Source organism: Malaclemys terrapin, chromosome 13 (assembly GCF_027887155.1).
Source record: "Malaclemys terrapin pileata isolate rMalTer1 chromosome 13, rMalTer1.hap1, whole genome shotgun sequence".
NCBI classification, from domain to species: Eukaryota; Metazoa; Chordata; order Testudines; family Emydidae; genus Malaclemys; species Malaclemys terrapin.
The window spans coordinates 14,295,837-14,313,214 of record NC_071517.1 but is presented as its reverse complement, the minus strand read 5'-3'; the positions used below and the strand labels follow the sequence as shown (position 1 = coordinate 14,313,214).

The following is a 17,378-nucleotide window of genomic DNA, read 5'->3' as shown; positions in this document are numbered from 1 at the left end:
AGGAGTCCCGGGAGGCGGACCACGACCCCCTCGTGGGGTGAGGAGGAAGGAACCGGTTGTTAAGATTTTGGGAGCTCATCACTGATTAAACCCAAGGTTGTTCAGGTGACTGAGATAACAGTCCAGCCACACAAATGATCAGCCAAGTTTAACTTTCAGCCCTTTTTTGTATTACAAGTATAAGCATTTCTCTGTAGCCTGTCCATGATACGCTCATTGGGATCTGGTTAGTGGTAGCCTGGACTCCAATCACAGTTGGAGGAGCCTGTCTCATCCCATCAAGACCAGCACTAATCTAGTCCATTGTGCTATTTCATGTTTGCTTTGTTCCCCCCAGATCTCCATGTGTTGTTCAGCACTTTTGAGAGGTACAGCTCAGATGACTTATACATACTCCAGTAATTCCCTGTCAGCTGGAACACTAGCTCCATGGATGTATTTTATTCAGGTAACTTATTTGCTGATGGGATGCCCTAGGTGTACACATTGCTTTACAAAGCACATGCAAGAACAAGGCTCCTGCCCTGCAGAGCTTGCACTGTTATTCAGACATGCAGTACACGGCTTGATTCAAGCGTAAGAATCTGGAAACCCTTGTTAGGGAGGAGGTTGAGGCAAGCAAGTATTAGAAAAGGCAATTCGCCCACATCTAACTGCTCCATTGTACAATAATGACGATGCTAAACAGAAGTGATAAAAGCAAATGGCTGCAGAAAAGCACCTGATCCAGAACTAGCAGAGCTGACTCGCACTCCTGTGGCTCTGCCTGGGTCCCAATTCGCTGCCCCTCTGCATTGATTGTTCCCGTAAGCATGGGTAGTTCTGTATTTCCCTTTCCAAGTGGGCTTGAATCCCTCCTCTCCTCTTGTCCCCTGGCCGTCTCAGTCAGCGAATCTCCTAAAATGGGCAGAACAGCAGCCAAATGTAAATATACATTAGGGGAAATTGTGGACAAGAGCAGAGGCCTGTGTGATGCTAAACTTGACTTTATTTGCTTGATAGTTTTTATTAAAACTTCATACATTTTTCCATCAGAAAATCTCAGGCACTGTTCTGGCTCAATGAGTTTATGGGGTTGGCCAGAGTTGGCAGACTCTGTGTGGGGCTGGGTTTACAGCTGAGCCTACATAAATAACAAAGGTGCAGCTCTTTTGTATACATATGTTGCCTATATATATTTAATTCTTATAAATATATGCACCATGATGACGTTGAGAGGTAGATGTTTTAACTGTGTGTGAATTTATGATCAAATGTGGCCTGAAACACAATGGACTAAGGTCCTAAGCCTGCTAACATGATTGATTTCCAGAGATAAGGGGCTCCCTACTGACAGAACCCTGTTACTAGATACAGAGTATTCAAATGTAGGTAATCAAACACCAACCCTGCTTGCTTCGGAGGGTTCCAGATGTTGTTCTAGCTTGCTTACGGCATCTCAGCAGTTTGATAGCCTTGAGTATAGGGTGTAGGGGTTTCTTCTTCAGCTGCATTAATAGGCAGGTCTCCAATACACCCATAATCATTAGGACAAAGACACCTATGAAAAACCTCACTGCAAAACAAGACAAAGACAATGTGCTTGATAAACTCTCTGCCTTACTTCCTTTAGATTCATAATTCTATCTACTGTGGGCTTCTGCTTAATAGAAGAAATATAGTGCCCCAAGTCCAGAAACTGTTCTGCATAGGGACTTCTTGTATTACAGCTCTTGTGCAGTGGCTACTGTTCCTCTTCTTACTATCTTTGAATAGGCGACACGTTTGTACTCTGCTCTCTGCCTTACATCCAGTGCATGTCTAATATAAAGTGACTTATACTCAATAAAGACAAGTACCTATTATGGGTGGGTCATCGGAAGAAGTGGGAATAATGTCCTTAAGAATCAGAGCTAACACAGACTCTCCAATGATGAGTGACAGCTGGAAACTGATCTTGTCCTCATAAGAGCTGCTGCTGAACAAAATAGTCATATCCAATAAGTAGAGAGCACATGATGGGAAGATAAGGTTCAAAACGTATAAAATGGGTCGTCTCTTCATGGAGATCTGGAGGGAACAAGGCAAACACGAAATAACAGAATGGCCTGGATTAGTGCTGGTCTCAATGGGATGAGATAGACTCTTCCTCCAAGTATGGTTGGAGTCCCAGCTATCAACTCAAAGGAGGGAACAGGTCCCAGTGGGCTTCCTACCCTCTGGTACAGCCCGCACTCCAAGTGCCAGCCATAAACACTCGCCCTCATCCTGTCCCCGGCTTTCTTTCCTTGCTTGCTTACCTTCATTTCCTGCTTGCTTCCTACCCATAACCCCAACTTCTCCTCCTCTCATAGTCTGGCACTTCTTCCACTTGTCCTGCTAACTCTTCCTTACCTGCCCATCTCATTCTACCACCTACTTCCAGCCACTTCATCTGGCCCCCTTTGTTCTCATTTTGGGTCAAGCCCTATGTTCTTCTACGCACTCTTGCTATTTTCCTACTGGTGTTCTCTGTGTGTATACTTGTGCACATGTGCCCATTGAATACCTATGCCTTCACCTCTCTGGTTGTTTTTTTTCTTCTACTCCCCTTAACACACACATTCAAACTGGAGCGGAAAAAATGTTCCATCTAGTGCAGTAAGCTGGCTCAGAGTGGCCTATACTAGATGCCTCACAGGAAGATATAACCACCTTAGACCACATCCTCAGCTGGTATACATCAATGCAGCTCCGGTGATGTCAATGGAGCTATAGCAATTGGTACCTATTGAGGATCTGGCTCTATCATGAAGAATTTTTTTTTTGTTACCAGCTATGAAGGACTCCAGAGACTTGCCAGCATTAGTGTCTGACCCCAGATGCTCCTATGAGAGTGTACTGTCAAAGCTCATTTTGCTAAAGCATGATCTGGCTTGCACAATAGGGTGCTTTGGTTCCACTCTCTTTTTGGCCTTGTCTCCTGCATTATTAGAAGTGAGATGCTAGGAATGTGGCAGTGGAACTGGTACCATGAGTTGTCTTGGGCACATGTGCTGCTGGATTTGTGAGACTGCTGTAGTTCTCCCATTTAGACATGGGAATTGCCTATTTCCCCCATGAACTCCTTGCAGAGCAGAGCACTTGGCATGAGCAGCAGATCGCGCTTTTTCTTGATTTAGCTCTACAGATCTACATTGTAGGGGTCGGCAGAGGCTGCAGAGGTGACACATTCTGAGACTTCTGTTTAGAGGTATGTCACTTTGATTTTTATCAGATCATTCTGTTTTGAGACTCCCACAAACTTGCTGAGGTAGGAATATTAACTCTTGGGCATAAGTGAATAATATATATTTCCCTGGACATTTTGTTAAAATACCTATAATTTTATAAAGCCCTTTGCCTGGTGGGGAATGTGTATTTGTAATCGTGGAGGTTAGTCCTTTCAAGATGACTAGATTTTGCTTGGGTTGTGTTTTTAGTTTTTGTAGCTGAGCCCTGATGTTTTGAAGGACGTGTTTATGATAAATCAACAAATGCAATATATAGTGTGCGAAATACACTGATGATGCAATACCTCATAGGTGATCCCATTAGAGACTTCCTCCTCGTCCTCTACTCTGTCTGGTATAATGTTTATGTTTGTGATCTTCCATTCTCCATCGTTCAACTGATAACGTTTACTGTTTTTATTCAGCTCTTCTGTTGTCTCATTGGACCAGAATATAAGGTCTGTTGCTGTTTGAGGAAAGAAAGTGAAGACGCAGTGGTTTAAAGGTGTTTCCTTTCTTAGTACAGGAAGTTCAGATCTGCTGCCACAATCCAGGTGTGTATTCAGAAGGGGGGAAGATAAGGTTAAGATCCCCTACCCACCCACCCTCGGTGGGAAAATTACATATCTTGCCCAAAACAGAACTAGTTGTGTACTTGGAGCTTGATTCTTACTCCAGGGTAAACCAGGAATGACTTCACTGAAATCAATAGAGTTATAACAGTATGATATCGGAATCCAGCCCACAGGTCACTGCTTAAATGGGAACAGATGTTTGCTGACAGCAGGAGTTTCATAACTCCATTGGTCTTGGATACTTGGTTGAATTCGGTCTCCCATCCTATGGCCTTGATCCAAATCCTAATGAAGTCAGTGGGAGTCTTTCCACTGACTCGAGTGAGCTTTAGATGAAGCACTTAGAGGAGCAGTTGGCAGTGGCTGTCTTTTTCCTGTGCTTCCATAAATACTTGGGAGTAGCTACTATCTGGGCCTCTTCTTCGCAGACTCACTATGGTGGCAATTGTGCAAATGGAGCATTTTCTTGAGAAAAATATCTAGGTCTCGATACCGAGATCGCTAGCCCCTTTCCCTGGAATGTTTCACTCCCGGATGTGAACTGGGTCTGGTTAATACTTTCCTAGCAAAGAGTTTTCTCTTCAAAATCGTGGCTGGCTGACTTTCTGGAAGAGCTGCTTTAGCCAAACACAAGTTATTGGACTCAATTCAGGGGTAACTGGGTGACATTTAATGGCCTGTGAGACACAGAAGGTCAGACTAGATGATCTAATGATCCCTTCTGGCTTTAAACTCTAGGAATGTCATGAACAATTGTTACCTTTAGTTTAACGAAGCCAATTGATTTTCAAGTGAAACTCAATTATTATAATAGTTGTAGCTAAATGGACACCTGTCTATGCAAACAATAAAAGATCATGCTTGAAAGTAAGTCTAGCCTTGCCGTTTCTGCGCCTACCATGGGGATAAAATAAGAAAGCATGCAGCAGTCCAGACCCTAGATCTCTAGCCTGGAACTCAAATCTCTAAGTCTGGGTCCCATTCTGCAGCCCTTTGTCAGTCATGTGATTAGTCCTCTCAACTTCAGCCCTTGGAGTTCTATTTTTAATCTAGACCCTCATGCACATTTTAAGGACTAGACCTTGCAAACTTAAGTAGCCCCTATTGCAGTCAATGGGACTAGTCATTTGACCAAGCTGGCCACTCCTGGGAGTAAAGGCTTTGCAGAGGCAGAACCTGGATTCTTCCAGAGATAAACATATAGGAGACTCCATAGTGGGAGATCATGCCATAGCCCACTTTCCCTCTTGCATTGTAATCTTTTTAACAGAATGGACACTGTTGAGTAGTGAACATAAAAATTCAATGGCAGATCAGACCTGTGATCCAATTAGTCCATTGTCTTGTTGTGGACAGTGGCCAGCACCAGAAAATCTAGTCTGGTTGTAGTAAAAGTGAATAAGAATGGACATACCTGATACTATGTCTGAGAAGAGGGTTATGCTGCACATCTGGGTGTCAAATGGAAACTTGTGCATCTTCAAGTTGCATGCTATGGTGACACGGTACTCTTGGATTATGGTAATCATGCCGTTGTGGGTGATGGACAGATAGGGCCTGTTGAGGAATTTCTCTTCATCCACACTGAAGGAACCAATGTTCCAAAACAACAAAAAGTAAAATGACAAAACGCTTCTTGCAGATTGACGACAATATTTTATTTGCAAACTCACTTTTAGTGAGACTTTGAAGGTCAGTGAACCTTACTACATAAAACAGGAAGCAGAAGAGAGAAGGTGAGTGACAGCGAGTAACCAGGGATGAGAGATTTAAAACAAACAGGAGAGGACAAAAAGGCTGTGGGAGGAGATAGGAGAGATGGGAAGAGAGAAAGCAAGCTGAGAAAGTCTGGGGCGCAGAGAAGGGCTGATAACCCCCATCTACACCAAGACTTGTAGTGCACCCCATTAACATGCTAGATGAGACAGGAAAGACATTCAAGGACATATGAACCACTTGCCCCATTGGACCAGGGACTGTTGGCCTAATTCTGATCTCACACTGCTTCCACCCTCTAACTATTGACTTCAGCTGAATTACTCCTGATGTCCACCGTGTAAGTGAGAGCAGAATCAGGCCCTATGTCTTTATTTGTGTCTTGTGCAGTGCTGAGCACACAGCTGCTTCTTAACAAATAGTCACTATTTAATCACTTAGGGACAATATCAAATATCACAGTACAGCGGGCATCTCCTGGACCTCCAGAGTAAACAGTGACAGGAGCCTCTAAGATATACTGTTGGAGTCTGTCTCCTTTTGATTGGCTTCCCTGCTTGTCAGATAGATTTCCCATAGCCTGCCCATGCTCTACTAGTGCCCCCTCACTCAGGGACTAAAAAAAACCTGTTTTATTTAATGAATGTTTTCTTATTGTCATGAGATCAGTGTGATTGATTGATTGAGTCTTAGCTATTCCACCCTCCTGACCCCCCCCGCCCCGCAATTCATCCTGCAAAACCTTTGCTTATGTGAGTAATCCTCACTCAGATGAGTCAGTCCCATTGATCTCAGTGGCTCCCATCATGTCCCTTGTAATTATCCCTCTTACGGAAGCAAGTTGAAATCAGCCAAGGAGAGTCTTACTGTTCATAAATGATGATATGTGGGGACCAAAATGTATCCACTGGCAGTTTGAGGTTGGAAATGTCACAGAAATCTTGAGGATTCCAAGTCACAAAGACATTTTTCCACTTCTAGAGGAAAGAGAAATCCCAGAATGGAAACAATTTCTGGACTCACAGCACATAGGAAATAGCTTTGATTTTACAGAAAAAAGCTCTTACCATGGTCACTAAGAAACAGACAGTGACAGTTTGAAGCTTTTCAGACTAGAGAAACAAAATGGGAAAGTGATTATCATGATTTCATTTACTAAGGTAGGTACAGAACTTAGAGGCTGTTCAGCGTTTTTCTTACAATGATGGCGTGATGGGTGTCAGACATATGAGAAAATCAGGGCAGACCAATAACGTACTTTTCTTGGTCTTACAAACTGAGGTGTAGATTGGAAGGGTAAAGTTCAATGTTTGGAAAAAGCAGTTGCCTGATAGAATCCACCTGGCTATGTAAATCTGTGCTGGGAGAGCATCCAGAGCAGGAGAAAAATTGCAACATGGCTCAGGAAAATCGAGTCTACGGAATCTGATCCCTGATATATAAGGAAGGCAAAACCTGACAAGAATTACCAAGTCTCTTCTCACTCTCCCCTCCCGCTCCCCCCACTCCACTGTGCTGTAACACTGGCTAATAATGTGGGTTCCCTTTACTCAGGCTAAGCAGAGGTGTTTCCCTTGTAAGAGGTTTTTTTTTGGAGGAAACAGAAAAAGAGAGAAGTTGAGATGAAATACAAATCAAGGGCCAAATTCCTGAGTATTCTTGGACAACTTTGCAGTGCTTTGGCAACACAGTGCAGCTTAACAGGCCAATTAAAAAGCGGATAGGAGGCTGGTAGAGAAATGATTCTTGCCCTGGACTTCGATCTTTTAGAGCTCCTTTTAATGTGACACCTGTTCAACATGTGATGAGCACTAAAGCAATTTTAAACAACCCTCTCATTTGTGCAAATGTGACAAACTATTTTACACCTGGCACCTCTAACCATACATTGCTCTGGATTCTACTTTCCAACCAGAGCCATAAAGTCTGGAGAAGAAGACCTAAGGTGCGGGCTCTGCCCTTTCACATCAGTGGCAGTAATAGTGGAGTTACTCCTGATTTGCACTGGTATGAGTGAGAGAATAGTCACTCACTCACTTTAGGATCATCAGCGGCCTCAACTTTTCAATCTCCACAATATTTCCTACTATAAAAAATAATAAGGTTTGTTTCCTTACCACTGAGAGGATGGACATCAGTGCAAATTGTATCTTCACTTTCAACGGCTCTTTCCAATTTTTCTTGGGTATTGTATGTAGTGGGGGTGCCTTTTCAGAAGAGAGATTCAGATACTGAATAACGTCATCGTGCTTACAGGGCTGTTCTGGGGCAGCACCTGTTGAAATCAAATGAAAGTCTGGTTACATCCAAATTCCTTTTATCAGAGCAATACTGGGCAGGATCTCAGCATGCACCACACACCCAGCCTATAGGATGGAAATGCATCAGAGGTTTAAAAGGCATTGGCCTGTAGCTGCTAGAAGGCCCCTGTCAGATCTTTGTCCCCTTTCACACTGGCAGACAAGGGTGCCCGTCTTAATCTTCCTCATCCATGTATGAGAATATAAATTCCTCATGGATAATCCGGTTGGTTTTCCCCTGATCCTACTACCATTTAATTACCTGTTGCCAAAGACAAAGTGAGAATAGCTAAGAATGCTTCCCACATCATTCCCCTTTTCCTAATGAGGCAAATGGTACAGCTGATGCTACAGCTAGTTGCCAGTGGCTATCAGCTGAGGTGTGGCTGCTGCTTTGATATTAATCAGTGTAGGGAGGAAGCTTATATAATTCAAGGCTTCTTTTTTTTTTATGAAGAATTCAGTGATAATGGTGCAATGCACTCAGCTGGCTCTTGGGATCAGCTCGTGAAATTACCGTTAATTGATCTGATGTTACGGGACCAATGCTATGTCAGAAATAATTTGCTTTAACCCCATAGTCCCCCATGGAAGGTATTGCTTGTCATTCGGATTTATTTATACAAAACAAATTGAGGCTTTTTTGTTTTTAAATTTGTCCAAAGTGGGTCTTGCTGCTTATCGGACAGCCTTGCTTCTGCACTCTGCCACAGGGGAAGTGACCCCTGGGCTTCCATATCTCATGTAAGTGCCCTAAGAACTAAGGATGGCTGTCTTGTGAATGGAGCCCTTTGAAAACGCTTGGGAACAAAATGTTCTGGGTTAAACATGTTTTGTTCGATCTCAAATAAACTTTGATTCACTGACATTTTTCATGACTTTCAGATTGTTTTGAAAACCCCCCATTTTATCTTTTCAGCACTGCCAGCCAGCCGAATAGTCAATCATTTGCTGTAAAAACATCACGTAGCTCTAAAGTTGTGTGAAGTTAACAAACTACCTTCCTGGTAAGAAAGTTACATGGTCTCTCAGTGTTGGCAGTTTATCCACCTTAGTTCCCTCTGCTTAAAGTGCCAGCTGTGTCCTGACGTCAATTCTTCAACGCTCCCTGCACTGTTTAGGTTCCATGGGCTTGGCGCCTTCACAACTGCCCAGCCCTGCTTTACGTGGTGCAACTCTAAAGCTCGATCTTCCTGACTTCAGATTCTCTGCATCCCCATCTTCTGTGCTTCACAGGCTATACAAATCTTAGGAACCCCAGATGCTCATAACCCCAGATCCCTCTTATAAAACACACCCTATCGAAAACTAAAAAGCTGTGGGAAGAGGCACTCTTAGGTGTTGTGGAGAGAGAGGCTAGACAGGTAGTTAGTGAGACTTTGCAAAGCTCTCCCTTGCCTGCCATGGTCCCCCTGACTGTCTCTGCATTCTCTGGTTTGTTGTTTGATGTGGAAGATCCTTCCAGGCTGAACAAGGCTGCTCCTTCTAGGGTGACCAGATGTCCCGATTTTATAGGGACAGTCCCGATTTTTGTTTTTTTTTCTTATATAGGCTAAGAATTCCCACATCATTCTCCTTTGCCTAGTGAAGCAAATGGTACAGCTGATGCTACAGCTAGTTGCCAGTGGCTATCAGCTGAGGTGTAGCTGGTGCTTTGATATTAATCAGTGTAGGGAGGAAGCTTATATAATTCAAGGCTTGGGGTTTTTTTTAATGAAGAATTCAGTGATAATGGTGCAATGCACTCAGCTGGCTCTTGGGATCAGCTCGTGAAATTACCGTTAATTGATCTGATGTTACGGGACCAATACTGTGGTAAAAATAATTTGCTTTAACCCCATAGTCCCCCATGGAAGGTATTGCTTGTCGTTCGGATTTATTTATACAAAACAAATTGAGGCTTTTTTGTTTTTAAATTTGTCCAAAGTGGGTCTTGCTGCTTATCGGACAGCCTTGCTTCTGCACTCTGCCACAGGGGAAGTGACCCCTGGGCTTCCATATCTCACGTAAGTGCCCTAAGAACTAAGGATGGCTGTCTTGTGAATGGAGCCCTTTGAAAACGCTTGGGAACAAAATGTTCTGGGCTAAACAAGTTTTGTTTGATTTGAAATAAACTTTTCTGATTCACTGAAATTTATCATGACTTTCAAATTGTTTTGAAACCCCCCCCATTTTATCTTTTCTGCACTGCCAGCCAGCCAAATAATCAATCACTTGCTGTAAAAACATCACCTAGCTCTAAAGTTGTATGAAGTTAACAAGCTACCTTCCTGGTAAGAAAGTTACATGGTCTCTCAATGCTGGCAGCTTATCCACCTTAGTTCCCTCTGCTTAAAGTGCCAGCTGTGTCCTGACGTCCATTCTTCACCATTGGTCCGCTCCCTGCACTGTTTAGGTTCCATGGGCTTGGCGCATTCACAACTGCCCAGCCCTGCTTTACATGGTGCAGCTCTAAAGCTCAATCTTCCTGACTTCAGATTCCCTACATCCCCAACTTCTGTGCTTTGCAGGCTATACAAAGCTTAGGAACCCCAGATGCTCATGACCCCAGATCCCTCTTATAAAACACACCCTGTCGAAAACTAAAAAGCTGTAGGAAGAGGAGCTCTTAGGTGTTGTGGAGAGAGAGGCTAGACTGGTAGTTAGTGAGACTTTGCAAAGCTCTCCCTTGCTTGCCATGGTCCCCGTGACTGCCTCTGAATTCTCTGGTTGTTTGTTTGATGTGGAAGATCCTTCCATGCTGAACACGGCTTCTCCTTCACTAGTTTATTATCTAGCAAACACAGCTGGTTCATTTGCTTGTATGTCTGAGGTTATATTGGGTATGTGTGTATATATGTAAATATACAGTATGTGGGGTTTATGTGCCACAGTGGAGCCAGGATCTAGGGTAGCCTCTGTAGCATTGTCCCCCCCCACCCCCACAATCCTCGGCATTTGTAACCCATGGAGCCAGATCCTGCTCCTGTTAGAGCCTGGCAGAGCTCCCCAAGGGTGGAGACTCCACCCCCAGAATGTCCAGCTCACTGTCCCAGCTGGATCTTGGAGCTGAACGCCCTCGCTCAACCCAGCTGCAGTAGAGGAGGGGTACAGGTCACCGGGGGAGGGGGATTCCCCAGCTCAGCCCCTTGCCGTGCTGTGTGGCCAGCCCTTCGTGGGCCAGTGTTGGGATGAGTCTTGGTGTCCAGCCAGGGGCGTCTTCCCCTGTAGAGACTGATCTAAAGCAGGGGGAGCTGGGACCAGCCTTTTCTGCTCTCCCGCATGACCTGGGTGCCTTGGAAAGATGAAACAAGCCAAACAGCCTCTACATGGCTGAGGTTAAACTGAGCGCTGCTGGAAAGGAGGGCGAGTCCCAGGAATACCATAAACCAGAACATCATGGGCCAAATTCCACCCCTAGTGCATTCCCCATCCCCCACCCAGGAGTCAGTGTGGTAACAACCAAAGCGTAAATTCATTGGGCTAGGATGGTGCAACCTCACCCAGCAGAGATGCTGACAAAAACCCACCCGGCAGAATCAAACCTCCCAGGGTGCATGTGTTCAATAGTGACCCCTCCCACCCCCAACAGCTGTGTGGTGAACAAACCCCAAGCCATGTGGCTAAAAGGGCAGATTGGCTTTCAGAGCCACTGGTTGCCTGGTGCATAGGTGCGAGAACAAGGGGTGCTTTGCTGCACCCCCTGACTTGAAGTGGTTTCCATGTTTATCTTTCTTTTTTTTAAACCCTTTGTCAGCCTTGCAAAACTGTAATGAAAACAAACCATCCCATTCACAAACTCTCCTTGCCCGTTCCTACCAGTGTTCATGATGAAAAAACGGAGAGTATTATACTTGCCCATCCACACACACACACACACACACCTGCAGTCCAAAAAAGGCAAATGTAGGCAGGTAGAATTTTGTGTGGCTGCTTTATTGCCATTTCCGCATTAACAAGGAGACTGAAAATATTGTCAACTAAAATTAGCATAGTTGCTACCCTGGGGCCGGATGATGGGCGGGGCAATGGAAACAGCAGACTTGCCCGGTGTGGACCTGCCACCTCACTTTTTACCCCTTTGTCTAGATCATTTATAAATAAGTTGAATAGGATTGGTCCTAGGACTCACCCTTCAGGAACACCACTAGTTACCCCTCTCCATTCTGAGAATTTACCATTTATTCCTACCCTTTGTTCCCTGTCTTTTAACCAGTTCTCAGTCCATGAAAGGACCTTCCCTCTTATCCCATGACAACTGGACCTGGGAGCTCTCTGAAATTACTGGGGGTTGTTCTCTCAGCTGTTCTGCTCCACCTGTACAGGTTGACCTCCTTGCCAGAAAAGCCCCTGGCTATTGATTGGGTTTATTACAAGACTGCAGTTGCTAATGCTGGCATGGTGGATGAGTTTGAAAAGAAGGTGAGATTCTCGTCCTCAATTAGATGTTGCTCCTGTTTTGAAATCCAAGTGGAGGCTGCTCATATCTGATGCACAAGACACAGAACTGTGAACTTTTTCTCTAGCAGACTGCTAGGAGAGATTATTAGGAGGTATTGGCTCAGGTCCTGTGCTGTGGTGTGCAGCTGCTTTACATCACACTGCTAGCACAAAACAGTCCCAAAGCTGGCATAGCTAACCATAGGAAGGGTCATTTTAATGGAGGGGGATCCCAGTGGCATAAAGCTAACGCTTTTTCTCTTATAGCCTGTATAGGTTTTCCCGGCCGTAGGTGTATAAGTGGCCTGAGGAAAGAATATATGGTCGGAGCTTTCCTATTCTCTGCTGATTCCCAACTGCCAAAGAGCACTAGTCTGGCTACTGGGGAAATATTAGTTCTGGGAGCATGCAGGGCTTTTAACAGAATTGAGAGGCAACATGTTTAGAATTTATTTTTTTGAATTTACAGTACAATGCACTAAAGGTTCCTGAGCCTGTGGGGACACAAACAGACAAGATACATGCCCAGGAACAGGAAGCTGTAAGTATTTAAAAACTTCCCTGCCACATGGTTTCTTGTTGATCTTTGTAGCGGTATAGAATAATGGATGGCTTTTTTTTTTTTTAAATGAAGAATTCAGTGATAATAGCGCAATGCACCCAGGTGGCTCTTGGGATCAGCTTGTCAAATTACCGTTAATAGATTTGATGTATGGTAGAAATAATTTGCTTTAACCCCATAGCCTCCTCACCCCCCCCCCCCGCAAAAAAAATTATGCAGATAAAAAGGAAGGATTCAGCTAAAAGTTTTAGCCCTTTAAAGCCCAAATCTTGTGCATGTTTATGCGTTGGGTTTAAATCTGATGCAACTCCACTGACCTGCCTGTGTTTTCGCTGGAAATTGAGTCACTCTGGCTTTTCACTGGTCTGACAGAGCAGCATTTGGGGCTACACAGCCCAATTAAGATGATCTTTTATCTCTCTGCATTCCTGTCCTCACATGTAGGCTGTTCAGGAGAGGGGGCGTGAGTGACCCTGCGGTAGAAATTCTCCATTTTCTAAACCATCAGTTCTTTCACACATTCACCCCACCCTTAGCTTTTTTACCTTTTGTGGGTTGAGCAGACAATTTCAGCACCTAGACATCATTCCCTAGAACTTCCTAGCCCTAATTCCCAGTGAGGGTTCGTCACTTCCCTTTGTCACTTTTCTTCAATAAAAAAACCCTTCCAACTTCTACATGTTTGCTGTGGTTGACCCCCCGGGGTGACTTTGGCAGAAGGTGGTGAGGCAACAGCAGGATACAGTTTCAGCTCCAAAATCATTTAAGTCCATGGAGTTACATTAGGGGTGATTTGGCCTATGCATTATGTAGCCAATTGGTTCATTGTATCATTTAACTGTGTTATCTATTGTCATCTGTTAGGCAAACTCATCTGTTAGTCCATATGTAATGAATGTGTGAGAAATAGATTTGGGTTGTAGGTACAGGTAGAGATACAAGTAGGATAGCATCATAGGAGTGTGAGATTGAGAAGTAGTTAAGAGTGATGAGTGCAGGCCCGCCGACGGGAGGTGGGAAGGGGGCAATTGCCCAGGGGCCCAGGTGGGCCACAGGGCACCTAAGCGTGCGAGACCAGGCCCCATGCTTGGGGGGGGGGGTCCCCGGCAGTGATGGATTAGTCACTTCCACCCTGGGTCCCACCCCTCCAAGGACGGCCCTGGCCCTGGGGCCCGGAATTTCTGTTGGTGGGCCTGGATGAGTGTGTATTGGGTATATAAGTGAAGCAAGGCTGTAATATTCAAGGCCTACAGGCTAAGGCTTTTAAGAGTTTAGCTTAACCATGCTACGCCTCAGGCTTAAGGAGGCATGATATGAGTAGGTGACCTAAGACTAACCCTGTGCCAGTCAAGTTACAAGATTATGTAAAGAATATGCCAATAGGTGATGGTCAGGAAAATATGCTGCTCTTTACCAGTCTAGACCACAAGGGGACACCTGACTGTAAAGTTCTGCTTTTACTGCAAGTTACCATGGGAACATGTTTACCTAGATACTAATGTGATGCTAATGAGACTAAGGGAAACAAAGGGGACACCCTATGAAAAGTGGGGCACCTCAAAATGTATGGGGTGTGAAAGTACTGAAGATGTAATGGGGTGAAGCTAGTTCTTGTCCAGGGCCGGCTCTAGGATTTTTGCCGCCCCAAGCAAAATCAATTTTGCCCCCCCCCTCCCCCCCGTTTTTTTCTTACCTCACCCCCCGGCCCCGCCTCAACTCTGCCCCTTCCCCAAATTCCCAGCCCTGCCTCCTCCCCCCAGGCTCTCAAGCCTGGGAGGGAGGGTGAGCAGCGGTGCGCGAATCAGCTGTTTCACGTGCCGTGGTGCAGCAGCGGAGGTGAGCTAGGGCGGCCGGGGCACATTTTTAGGGGCGGCATTCTGGCGCTGACCATGCCGCCCCTAAAAATGTGCCGCCCCAAGCACCAGCATGTTTTGCTGGTGCCTAGAGCCGGCCCTGCTCTTGTCAAACCAGGAATGGGGGGAAAGAGAGCTGGTTGGCTGGATGGGCTGTAAGTCACCCAGAGACAGGCGAGGGTCCTGCAAAGGATCCTGGTTAGGGAAGCCCATTATAAATCTCTTTGGCTTCCAAGCAACAGAGAGTTACAAGAGGGAAGAGCTGGTAATGGAATCTATGCTCGTTGGAGGCATGTCTATGACATTCTTTGGACATTCTTTCCAAAGTGTGTCTTGCTGCTTATTGGACAGCTTTGTCGTTGCACTCTGCCACCAGGGAATTGACCCCTGGTTTTCCATATCTCAGATAAGTGCCTTAGGAACTAAGGATGGCTGTCTTTTGGCTTTCTTCTGAATGTAGCCATTTGAAAATGCTTGGGAACAAAATGTTCTGAGTTGAACATGTTTTGTTTGCTCTGAAATAAACATTTTAGATTCACTGAAATTTTTCATGACTTTCAGATTTGGAAGAAAACCGTTTTATCTTTTGAGCACTGCCAGCCAACTGAAAAGTTAATCACTTGCTGTAAAAACATCACCTAGATCTAAAGTTGTATGAAGTTAACAAACTACCTTCCTGGTAAGAAAGTTACATGGTTTCTCAGTGCTGGCAGTTTATCCACCTCAGTTCCCTCTGATTAAAGTGCCAGCTGTGTCCTGACATCCATTCTTCACTGCTGGTCCACTCCCTGCACTGTTTAGGTTCCAGACGCTTGGCGCCTTCACAACTGCCCAGCCCTGCTTTACATGGTGCAGCTCTAAAGCACCACCTTCCTGACCTCAGATTCCCTGCATCCCCAACTTCTGTGCTTTGCAGGCTATGCAAAGCTTAGGAACCCCAAGGTCATGACCCCAGATCCTTCTTATAAAACACACCTCGTTGAAAAGTAAAAAGCTGTGGGAAGAGGAGCTGTTAGGTGTTGTGGAGAGAGAGGCTAGACTGGTAGTTAGTGAGACTTTGCAAAGCTCTCCCTTGCCTGCCATGGTCCCCCTGACTGTCTCTGCATTCTGTGGTTTGATGTGGAAGATCCTTCCATGCTGAACACGGCTGCTCCTTCACTAGTTTATTATCTAGCAAACACAGCTGGCTCATATGCCTGTATGTCTGAGGTTCAATTGGATATATGTGTATATATGTAAATATACTGTGTGTAGGGTGACCAGATGTCCCGATTTTATAGGGACAGTACCGACATTTGGGGCTTTTTCTTATATAGGCTCCTATTATCCCCCCACCCCCCGTCCCGATTTTTCACACTTGCTATCTGGTCACCCTAACTGTGTGTGGGGTTTAAGTGCCACAGTGGAGCCAGGCTCTAGGGCAGTCTCTGTAGCATTCCATGCCCCCCCCTTCAAATCCTCGGTATTTGTAAGCCATGGAGCCAAATCCTGCTTCTGGCAAAGCTCCCCAATGGGGGGGCCCCACCACCAGAATGCCCAAGTCTCTGACCGAGCTGGATCTTGGAGGCTGAACTTCCTCACTCCTCCCAGCTGCAGCAGAGGAGGGGTACAGGTCACCGGGGGTTCCACGGCTTGATCCCTCTCCGCGCTGCCTGGCCAGCCCTCCATGGGCTGGGATCGGGATGAGGAGGTGCCCAGCCAGGAGCGTCTTCCCCTGTAGAGGCTGATCTAAAGCAGGGGGAGCTGGGACCAGTCTTTTCTGCTCTCCCCCATGGCCTAGATGCCTTTGTCTAGTTTCATCTTTCTAACAGCCCATGCATGGCCAAGGTTAAATTGAGTTCTGCTGGAAAGGAGGGTGAGTCCCAGGAGCACCATAAACCGGAACATCATGGGCAAGATTCCATCCCCCACCTCTGGGAGTCAGTGTAGTAACAACCAAGGCGTGAATTCGGGGGGCTAGGATGGTGCAACCTCACCCAGCAGAATCAAACCTTCTGGGGTGCATGTGTTGAATAGCAGCCCCAACACCCCCCCTCCCCAACCGCTGTGCAGTGAACAAACCCTAAGTCATGGGGCTAAAAGGGTGGATTGGCTTTCGCAGCTTCTAGTTGCCTGGTGCACAGGTGCTGGAACTAGGGGTGGTGCTGCACCCTCTGGCTTGAAGTTGTTTTCATCATATACAGCAGAGGTTCTCAAACTTTTTTTTTTTTTTCACAGACCACTTGAAAATTGCTGAGGGTCTCAGCGGACCACTTAATGATCTTTCCAAATGTTGTTTGTACTGTTAGCTAACTATTGTAAAGCACTTTGGATAAAAGCACTATATTAAAAAAAATAAAGGTTTTTTGTTCTACAAATAAAAGTACACAACTCATATCTTAATATCAGTAGTCTTACCTTTCTAATGCGATGGATGTGCCCTCTCTCCCCCACCATGGCTCTCCCCGAACTGGGGCTGGGAAGGAGGGGGGTCTCTCCCTGGCAGCCGCAGCCCTGGAGTTGGGGAAAGTCAACTCTTTCTCTGGCTACCGCAGCCCTGCACATCCCAAATTCCCCACACCCCCTCTTTTCACCCCACTTCCCCCTCCCACCTACCCCCAATTCCCCCTAAGGCCACCACCTCATTGTACGTGTGCGTCTTCTCCAGGGTCCAGGCACCTAATTAGTAGAGCCACACCTGCACGACTCCACTAATTAGGTGGGTGGCTCTTCATCCTCTCATG

General features: G+C 45.6%; 1 protein-coding gene and 1 long non-coding RNA gene across 2 annotated transcripts; one reads left to right on the top strand and one right to left on the bottom strand.

Annotated features, from left to right (window-relative positions):
* Positions 1-649: 649 nt before the first annotated feature.
* Positions 650-8,153, bottom strand: LOC128848426 (5-hydroxytryptamine receptor 3A-like). The gene is made up of 9 exons (XM_054048418.1): positions 8,084-8,153; positions 7,639-7,796; positions 6,589-6,633; positions 6,389-6,498; positions 5,220-5,389; positions 3,536-3,696; positions 1,839-2,049; positions 1,388-1,555; positions 650-897 (listed from the first exon to the last, which is right to left on the bottom strand). The coding sequence occupies exons 1-9, from the start codon at positions 8,130-8,132 to the stop codon at positions 650-652; spliced, it is 1,320 nt and encodes a 439-aa protein (XP_053904393.1). The 5' UTR covers positions 8,133-8,153.
* On the top strand, positions 3,699-16,959 carry LOC128848427 (uncharacterized). Its single transcript, XR_008447031.1, has 5 exons — positions 3,699-3,784; positions 12,017-12,222; positions 12,710-12,781; positions 15,217-15,334; positions 16,873-16,959. It is a non-coding gene; the product is annotated as an uncharacterized LOC128848427 (long non-coding RNA).
* The last annotated feature ends 419 nt before the right edge of the window (positions 16,960-17,378 follow it).

Coding starts and splice junctions, on each gene's coding strand:
- LOC128848426 (XM_054048418.1), bottom strand. CDS start 8,132: ATGATGTGGGAAGCATTCTTAGCTATTCTCACTTTGTCTTTGGCAACA. Junction 7,797..8,083: donor CACTTTGTCTTTGGCAACAG/GTAATTAAATGG, acceptor TGATTTCAACAG/GTGCTGCCCCAGAACAGCCC. Junction 2,050..3,535: donor CTAATGGGATCACCTATGAG/GTATTGCATCAT, acceptor TGTTCCCTCCAG/ATCTCCATGAAGAGACGACC.